The 9678-nt window shown below is 45.3% G+C and overlaps 1 protein-coding gene across 1 annotated transcript in view; it reads left to right on the top strand.

Annotated features, from left to right (window-relative positions):
- Window positions 1–9678, top strand: part of rimbp2 (RIMS binding protein 2) — a 35782-nt gene that overhangs the window by 21199 nt on the left and 4905 nt on the right. Inside the window, exons 12-17 of the mRNA XM_035658162.1 lie at window positions 7–135; window positions 3528–3636; window positions 5634–5815; window positions 6694–6862; window positions 7376–7479; window positions 9319–9390. Coding sequence (XP_035514055.1) covers window positions 7–135; window positions 3528–3636; window positions 5634–5815; window positions 6694–6862; window positions 7376–7479; window positions 9319–9390 — 765 coding nt within the window. The remainder of the gene's footprint in view (window positions 1–6; window positions 136–3527; window positions 3637–5633; window positions 5816–6693; window positions 6863–7375; window positions 7480–9318; window positions 9391–9678) is intronic.

Below are 9678 nucleotides of genomic sequence, written 5' to 3'. Positions count from 1 at the left end.
GAGGAGTACCACACAGAGAGCAGCCGGGGTTCGGACCTGTCCGACATAATGGAGGAGGACGAGGAAGACCTTTACTCTGAGATGCAACTGGAGGAGGGCCGCAGGCGCAGCATCAACTCTCACAACACTCTTAAGGTACATACTACACACCTTCAGTCTGCAGTGGCCAGTGAGGGGGGGGCAGAGGAAGGTGCGGAAGGAGGAGGGGAGGGAGGGAGGGTCTTGCCACCTGCAGAGGTACCTGCTCTCTCACAGGCTCTACAACCAGGCCCATCGTGGCTTTGCCTGGCTGAGCTCCCCCCCGCCTTGCGAATCAGCCTCCCCACCCCAGCCTGCTCCTCCACCCCGCCCACCCTTTCAGCACCGCTTTATCCATTCAAGGCCTGAGCTCACGGGAATGGCTGTGTCTATGTAACTATACAGCATGCGAGCGGGGAAGGCTGTGAACTAAAAGCACAGTGTGTTTCTCATGGGTTGCATTTGCATTTTGATGCTCTTACTGCTGCACCGAACGAGTGTTACAAGTGTTACAGTCAAATGTTAGAATGTGACTTATGAAGTAAAGCACAAATTTTAATACGCTGTACTGTATCAAAGGGTTCATGGCATATGAAGTGCATATGGGAATCTCATTTAAGTGAGTACTTAAATGGAAATATTCACTTTTGTTTATGTCTGTCATGTCCAGATGTTTAATTTGTCTATGGTTGATGTGGAACATTGTCGGTACACGATCCTGTCTTCATTTGGTCTGTCAGTGAGGACGTGTGGATGTAAAGCCAATCTGCCATCATGTAATGAGAGTGAGAGTGTATTGTAGTGGACCATTTGGTTAGCTTTTGCCTGTTGTTGTCCAGTTATCTGTACAGTGGTGTTAACGAGGGGTATTAATTGGTGCATTTACTCTTTAAATACACCAATGCTGCATCTCCTTTTCGCCATTGCCATCTATTTGTAAATCACTGTTGCACATTATCCACCACGTTTCTATTTCTGTAAAAATAAATGATTTTAAAATATGTATAGTAACAATGTAAATATTTGAATTAGATATTGTTAAGAGAATAGTTCAAGCTTTTGTCTGCTAAGTTGTGTTTGTTTCACTACATCTGACGTTGTTGCTGAAGAAGTGTCCTATACAGTGTGTCCTTCTACTCACTCAGCTTCATGTTGTTAAGATTTATTTATTCATTTCGTCCACATTGATGTTTTCATGTATCCCTCACCCGTGGCACTAACTGAGCCTGTCACTTACTTTTTGTTTTTTGTTTGGATATTTCTAATTTCTCACAAGCGAAATTCCCTCTTCCGCATTTAACCTCCGCACCCACGCTCAGTTTATCTCTCCATATTTGAGCCTTCACAGATTCCTGTTCAGAGCATGCCATTTTTCTTCTCACGGAATGAGACTGCATGTCTTACTACATTGCCACAAATAACTAATTCTGTCTTTATTTTGTCTTTCCCCCCCATTTGTTCTATTCACATACTGTGTTGTTTCCTGCCTGTTCTAAAACCTTCGAAAAAAACTTTCAACCCCCCCCCTCACAAAAATCTAAACTGAACCTTTTGAATTGAACTCACTAACTGAACTGTGAAAATTGTGGAACTTTTGGCCACGCTCGCAACTGAAGGCCTATTACAAGCGTCAGGACTTGGCTGAGGAAAGGGACTGCTGGGACCTCCAGAGGGAGGTGGTGAAGCAGAAGTCGCTTCGCAGCAAACGTCTCCACAGCATCCCTGAGGTGGCCGAGGAAGAGTTGGACGGCGTGGACGGCATGGGCCAGCGCCTGTGCTTCGAAGACGGCGGACGGCCGGGAACGCCGCACACTCAGCGGAGGATGTACCCCCAGGACAACCACATGCACAACCATCTCACCCCCGGCAAGAACTCCCGCCACCTGCAGCGCCAGCGCTCCTCCCCTCGCTTCACCGACAGCCGCTACTGCTTCAACCCCGATGACCGCAGCTTGGGAAGACCCAACCGGCAGAACACCAAGAGTCCCGACAGCGGGTTAGACTGCGGCAGCGAGGAAGAAGGCTCTCTAGGCCGGGGTTATCGAGGGTACTATGCACATGGGAGCCCCATGCGAGGGCCCGTGCACATCATCCACTGTGAAGGCCCCGTAGAAAGGCGGGCGCTGGCCATGGGCCGTAAGAGAACTCTGACCCGCCAGTGCAGCGTGGAGGAGGAGTTCTCCGATGTCCCAGTCACTGCATCCAAGTTGGTACACACGGGTGACTTTAGGAACAGGGACCACTTTGGGCCTGGTCGGGAGGCCGGGCAGCGAAACTACTCCAGGGAAGGGGCCCTGAGCGAGGGCAGGCTGAACGAGCTGGACAGGGCCTATTACAGCCCCCACAGGGAGGCTAGGGCCCAGTCTTTGTCCAGGCTCAACCGGGACCAGCCGCTGGTGTGTGATTCAGACTTTCTGCTGTACTTTCCATCAGCAAGCTGTCTGTTTTTCTTTACCCTCCCTCCCCCTTCCTTTATTTGGCATTCTGTTCTTCATTGTGACAAGTTCTCACATGTTCACGTTTGGTCTGATTTTATGTTTTATTTTGTGTGAATTTCTTTGCTTGTACTGAGAACGTCAGGTGGATTTTAAACTAAAGCTTTCTATTACCTAAAGGCCATTTAACTAAGTTTTGACTTCTCATGTCTTTGAGGGGAAAGGTTCCATTTAAAGGAAATTCTCTGTGCAGTGCATGGGGACAGGCTGCCCCACCCCCCTCCCCCCCTCCTCTCTGCTAGCTGCCGGCTTTATTTGTTGCTCTCCATTTCTCGGCCTCTAGAGCTGCAGCCGTATCGCTCCACCTTGTGCTTGGAGCTTTAATCTCAGCATCTCCTGCCTCTCATTGCTTCGCCTACAAAACAAAAGGCCAGACCAAGACTTTTGCAGCCTGCAGTGATTAATTTAGTCTTCACCCATACGCATCATCTCTTGCTTGTCTCTTTTACGTTTCAGCAAAAAAAAAAAAAAAAAATCTCTTGTTCATCATCATTTTTCATATATTAAATGTTTTGATTGTTGTAATACAAAGCCCCAGGCTGAAGCTATAATGGCTTTGCTCATCTAACCACATCTTTATCCATTCTCGATCACACTTGCCCTCCACTTTTTCTTCTCATCCACTCCATTTCTCTGTCCTCCACTCATCATTTCTGTCTTTTGTGGCGTCATTTGCTTTCTTTTCTCATCAAGGAGCTGACATGCACAGAACAAAACAATCCAAACAAATGGTCTTTAGCTAAACATCTGACCCTTCCTAACCCCCCAGTCCATGTTGTTGTGTTGGGGTTGATTTGATTTGTTTTGATGGTTTCTTTATTATTTTATGGATTTATTTTACTATTATTTTGCCTCCCTAAGGACAAATGGAAGCCACATCATTTGCTCTTATGGTTTTTTAGTTGTTTTAACAGGATTGTAGGATTCTTTTCAATGATTTTAAATGTTTCTCATTTTCAAAATGCAGGCCGGGTTGTCATTCTAACCACTTATCTGTTGTTTTTTACTCTAAAGATCATTGGGAACTCTCCGTCACATGGAAGCGCTGATCGCCTGGAACACTCAGGGAGGAGGCTGGTTCACATCGGCACCCCCCCTCAGCAACGGCCCATCCCATCCATTGGTTAGTGAGGTCACCACATGAGGAGACGCCTCATCCCCACCTGCAGGGCCACTGATGTTTGTGCTATTTATACCATGTGTTTCCCTTTACCCATGTGAGCCGAGCTGTACATCTCTCCCATAGAGCTTAAACAGCCACGTAGACCCTTATTTTCTGTAGCTGTCCATCCTCACGAGCTGGATTCGCCAAATGTTCACACGCAGTTTTGCAGGAAAGTTATCCCAGACACACTCCCTATGCCTGTGTTTACTGTGGGTTAACCTGTTTACATGACCACCCAATTTGACCCCTCCGCCCCCACAACAATGCAAGCATTGCTGTTTTACACCCAGTGACTCCAGAGTGAAACCTGTTGCCTTGTACACCCCTTCCTCTACCACCTCAGGGCAACCTCATCATCCTACTGTCTCAGCATGAGTGAATGGGCCATTGGGTAGAGCGGAGTGTGTGTGCGGGGGATCTCTGACCGTAACGCTGTGATTGGTGTCTTCTGTAGAGATCACCATGGACAGTAACAGTGAGGGGAGTGAGGGGAACCTCTCACCCGTCAAGGAGGATGTTTACTATGGCAGTGTAGCTCGGCGCAGGATATGGCGATCTATGTCCTCAGAGGATCAATATGGTATGTGGTGCAGCTTCTCTCCAAGATGACAATTCACCCTGACAAGGTCAGAAAAGGCAAAGAATCGTTCTTGAACACATGCAGTGATTATCATGGTGGTCTTTGTTCTGTGCTGGACAGTCAGCTGCTTTGTTTAGTTTAGTTTAGCTGAATAAAGCTGACGGGGGAAGACAAGACTGGCCACTTTTCCCCGTTGCTGGAGAATGAAAATCCCTTCCCTGTATGTACTCCTACACCTTCAATCCCAAGAAACCCCAACTCACTCACTCTTCCTATTCACCCTCCATAACCAGGCCACTCTCTTACCCCCCCACCCCACCGCAACTTAGCCCACCCACCCTCCTCTTTCTTAGCTTCTCCTCTTTTCCTTCTCCTCCCGCCTCCATGAGCCAGCAGCCCCTTACTATGTTAATTTTTGCATGACCCGTTTACAATACAGTGAGAAGGAAAGACACATTACTGGATGAGTCGGTGCATTCTTGCCTTGTTGGTATCACTCGGTTCATTAATTCAGCTGCCATCAAAATCAAACACGTTTCGCACCGTTGAAGCACATTTCACATCTTCCAAAACAACTAAAAAAGCACATTTCAGTTTCTTAGTTAGTTTCTCTGAGCCATTCTTCAGCCTTACAATCTGCCATTGAAACATTTTAACATGGTGATCCATGTGAGGAAGCATGGGGAACTGATATCAGGTTCATCCCTTCCCCCTCACTGTCCCTGATATCTGCGTTGCCAGGAACTGCTGGGGCATTTGATGTGTTATTTCCCCTGGGAACGTGCCTCCTTTTGCCCCCTTTCTTCGCTGCACATTGTTTCCGAATGTGGCCTTAAAAGCATGACGGTACACCTGCATTTGATTTAGGAATGCTGCCCTCTTCATGTCCAATTCCGGGACAGCATGCATGTTAATCAGCCTCTGTGAGATAAGGCAGTGAAACAGCAATGAACAATAGTGCAGTGTTACTCGTGTCCTCCTGGTGTGCACAGTCATTCAGTTTCCCTTGCACCCCAAAAACTGCTTGTGTCCTGTCTGTGCTGTGTTGTACTGTGTCCTCTGATGTTTGGTGACTGTCACGCCAGCAAGCAGAGATGTGTGAACGAAGAACCGCGCTGAGCTACGATTGCACCGGGCCTTTATCGTCAAAGCATCCTTTTGCTTTTAGAGCGTGAACGCAGCAAGAGTTATCAAAAGTAGAAGAGATTAAAACCAAAAGTATAATTCGACCTCTGGCTCTTTTTTCACACATGCATCTCATCGCCCTCTCCCCTGTCAGCTCTAACAAAGAGACATCTTCTGCTCTCATTGCCTCTACAGCCAGCGTGGCTGTATAAGGCTGGTAGTAGCAGCAGAGGCCTCCTCTATGTTTCAGACGGCTATGGCGGGCGCAGGCACGGGCGGGGACGGCGTTCCCTGGATTACTATGAGGAGTCAGAGCCGGAGGAGATGACCCGAGTGTTTGTGGCTCTGTTTGACTATGACCCCATGTCCATGTCGCCCAACCCTGATGCTGCTGATGAGGAGCTGCCATTCAAGGAGGGCCAGATCATCAAGGTGGTGGCTTCATTCTTAAGACTCAAAGATGTTTCATAGCTAATAAGTAGAAAAAAATCAAGTAACTTAGCTAATGCCTTTAGAATGACATGTAAATAGTAGTAATCTTTGCCAAATTCTAGTTGCAGGTTTTGAGGTGTTTGTTAGAGGTTTGGACTCGGGTCACATGACTCAGACTCGAGTCAGAGTTGTGGCACTAATTTTATGACTTTAGACTCGACTTGATAAAATTAAAAAGACTTGAAACCGCACTAAGCAATGCACTTGGACTTTAACACCAGTTACCAGGGTTCCCTAGCGTCCTGCAAAACCTGGAAAATTTTACATGTTGGCATCTTAGGCATTTGTTGCTTTACTTAGCATCTGTATCTGAGAGTTTTTACAGGCATTATCTTTATAACACTCTAACAGGTTTCTCATGGGTCCTGGAAAAGCTGGACATTTAGAGACTAGTTTTCCAGTCATGGAAACACCTGGAAATTGATTAAAGTGACCAAATATCCTGGAAATAATCTATGTTGAATGAATGAATTGTAGTTCCTCACTCAGATTGCTTATGTAAATACACGAACACTACCATTAAAAAAGGAGGAATAAAACTAAATGTGTCAATATTTTTTTTCTTGTCCAATAATGTCAAGAAAACTCCTTGAAAATTATTTCTTAAAGAGAGTGGGAACACTGGTTACATTACTGAGTGCCAGTTGGAAAAAACAATACCAAAGATCATTTTGTTTTGTGCATTCTGTTAAATGGCAATACATTTGGTGAAGAGCGCACTATGACTCGAAACTCAGTAAGTTTAGGACTTGGGACTTCCAGAACAATCAGTAGTTTCTGGCTGGTTGTCTTCCTCTGACACTTTGTTGTTCCTTTAGGTGTTTGGAAATAAAGACACAGATGGCTTCTACAGGGCAGAGATCCGAGACCGTGTGGGTCTGATCCCCTGCAACATGGTCTCTGAGATCCAAACAGAGGATGAAGAAATGATGGACCAGCTCCTTAAACAGGGTTTCCTGCCACTCAACACTCCTGTGGAGAAGTTAGGTGAGACATTACTGTCATCCAGGACCTCGTCAGCTTCTTTTTCTCTTAAGTTGCTCTTACCCTCTTAATTCTCTACTGAACTGTCGTTTACTGACCCCTTTCTCCTCTTCCTTTACTCTCCCCACTTAATTATGTTTTTCTGCTTTCCTGTAAAGTGAACTGTGATCGTTTCAAAGATGGCCGCTCAATAAATCGCAGGTCCAGAAAATCCAAGAGAGGTCTGTGTCCAGTGAGATGTTCTTCCGCTCATCTTTACTGCTTTTTTGTTGTTTTACTTCTCACCATCCTCACTCATCTGTGAAGTGCTTTCAGCTAATTTCCAACTATGTTTGCTTTTCCTAAGCTTTCCTTCGCTATGAACATAGGAATAGTTTACCTTGCAAGAAAGATAATCAGGTTGCAAAGCTTGTTGGACTTGCAATGCTATTGTGTGTCATCACATCCTTCAGTTAAAGTTCCTGCATTATTCCCACTGATTAGTCTTTTATCCACCTTTTATTACTGTCTCCGTAGAGAGGAACAGGCGGAGCGGCCGTCAACATCCGATGTCAACTCGGAGAATGGTGGCGCTGTACGACTACGACCCTCGAGAGAGCTCGCCGAACGTTGATGTAGAGGTACTGCCCTCCTGTGGCTCCAGCTGTTCACTTTGTCTTGACCATCTTCTGTCACCACCATCATGTTGAAGCATAAAAGCACTGAATATTTGAGATGAAGATGTTCTGTTTGTACTTTAGTCAATTCAGAATTTAAAGGAATAGTTTGACATTTTGGGAAAAAAACTTTATTCTCTCTGTTGCAGAGTTAAATGAGTAGATTGATGCACTTTTGTGTCTGTCCGTTGACAGTCCCTGGCACTGTATCGCACGTTTTTTCATCAGGATGGGGGACAATTATTTCAGGGCTGAGCACATACTTCAATGCCATGGATTCCATGAACACAGCATGCCATGAACGCAGCATTCTTATTACAGGGTACTAGAGTAAGCCTCCTGGAGCTCTTTTTAGATCGACTTTCTCTTTGGCATGACAGCTAACCGTTAGCATACTGACAGGTTCTGTCAGAAAGAGCCGAAGAACCGTCACTGCCTTTGACACTTGCCAATAGCAACCGCCTTGACAACGACACTGACTGCTTGACACACATTAAGAACAATCAGTGTTGAATTCAGACATACATTGTTTCTATACTGGGTTAGGTAACAGTGAGTGGAACAGAACATGATAAATGTCCATGTAAGGGCTGAAAACAAGTTTAAAATTATTTTAATTGTGGTGAAAACCGGGACATTTTAGTGTTTTACAGATATTTGTCAGGACTTTAAATCGGGACAATCCCGAACAAACGACGGGACGACTGGTCACCGTATCTTGAATATGAAGCTGCAGCCAGAGGACTGCTAGCTTAGCTTAGCAAAAAGACTGGAAGCAGGGGGAAACAGTTTAAAGTCCACCAATAAAATGTTATTATCTTTTGTTTAATTTGTACAAAAACCACAGTGTAAAAACGATAAATTGTAGTTTGTGCCTCTTTAGCGAAGTGTCAACAATCAGTGGTTGGCTAGCTTTAAGCCAATACATGTCATTTGTTTAAACCTTACGTAGATAAACAACAATGTAGGGTTTTACAGAGAGCTTTGTGGCAATTTCACTGTGATTGTTATACTGCTAAGCTAAACTAGCTGTAGCTTCATAGTTAACAGACAGATCGATCTTCTTTTTAACTCTTGGCAAGATGATGTCGAACTATTCCTTTAAGTGCAATTCGGGGCAATGTGTGCACAGGGTTGAGGTTGATTGAGAGGTTATAGTTAGCACTGTGTAAGCTAGAAGATTGAATTACTTTCCCGTGCTGTTTCTTTTGCCCCCCCCACCCCCCGTTCACTTACTCTCACCTTTCTATTGGCACTGCCACCGACACAGTATGAGGGCAACAGACTGAATGAGGAGGTGAGTGAGGGTGAGGAGGGTACGGTACTGTCTGCTCTGTGTGTGTTTCCTCCCCCGTTTGTTGGAGTGCAAACGAGGAGGTGGGCTTCAGATGACGGGGCCACGGCCCTTTGTCCCCCGGTGGTCATGAATACAGCCCCTCATGCATTGCCTGAGCCAGCATCTCCCCTCCTCGGTTTGGTCTTTTGTGTCGACCTGTCTCCTACATACTGTATACATACGCTATATGTTTGGTTTGTGTGTTCTCAAATATCCCGTAGGAGAGATGTGCCCAGTGTGTTGCAATCCTGTCTTCAAAGTTCCAACATTGATGCATTTGCAGTTGCAACAGTCCCGTCTGCAGAGACTGAATTGACACTCGTGTTAAAGATGCATCACATTGATTTGGAGAAGGAAGCACAGCATTTCAAACTCATCAAACCCCAGTAGATTTGATGTATTGGAAAGTCTTAAACTTAAAAGTATAAGAGGCCAAATGTTTCTCAAGGCTCTTTCTTCTTTGACAGGCTGAACTGACTTTCTGTGCCGGTGATGTCATCACAGTTTTTGGTGAAATAGACGAAGATGGCTTTTACTATGTAAGTAAATTTAGTTCCATGTCAGTTGAGCATCGCTTTCTGGTTTGACTATTTACCACTGACAGTATATATAATGGACAGAGCTTCTGAATCTGTGAGGTTAGAAGTGTCTTAAACCTGCATTCTATATAACGGCCAGCAGGGGGCAGCTCCATTTGCTGCAATACAAAACTATACTATTTAGTCTTAAATGAAAGAAAGAAAAATGAGCAGACTTCTAACTTGATTTATTAGCTCAGTAAACAGTTTCCTAATGAGTTTATGGTCTCAGTCTTTAGTTTCAAGTCT

This window comes from Morone saxatilis, unplaced genomic scaffold, assembly GCF_004916995.1.
Source record: "Morone saxatilis isolate NCDOM2014 unplaced genomic scaffold, NCSU_SB_2.0 Contig16, whole genome shotgun sequence".
NCBI classification, from domain to species: Eukaryota; Metazoa; Chordata; class Actinopteri; family Moronidae; genus Morone; species Morone saxatilis.
The sequence above is the reverse complement of the archived record's forward strand: the minus strand, read 5'-3'. Positions and strand labels throughout refer to the sequence as shown.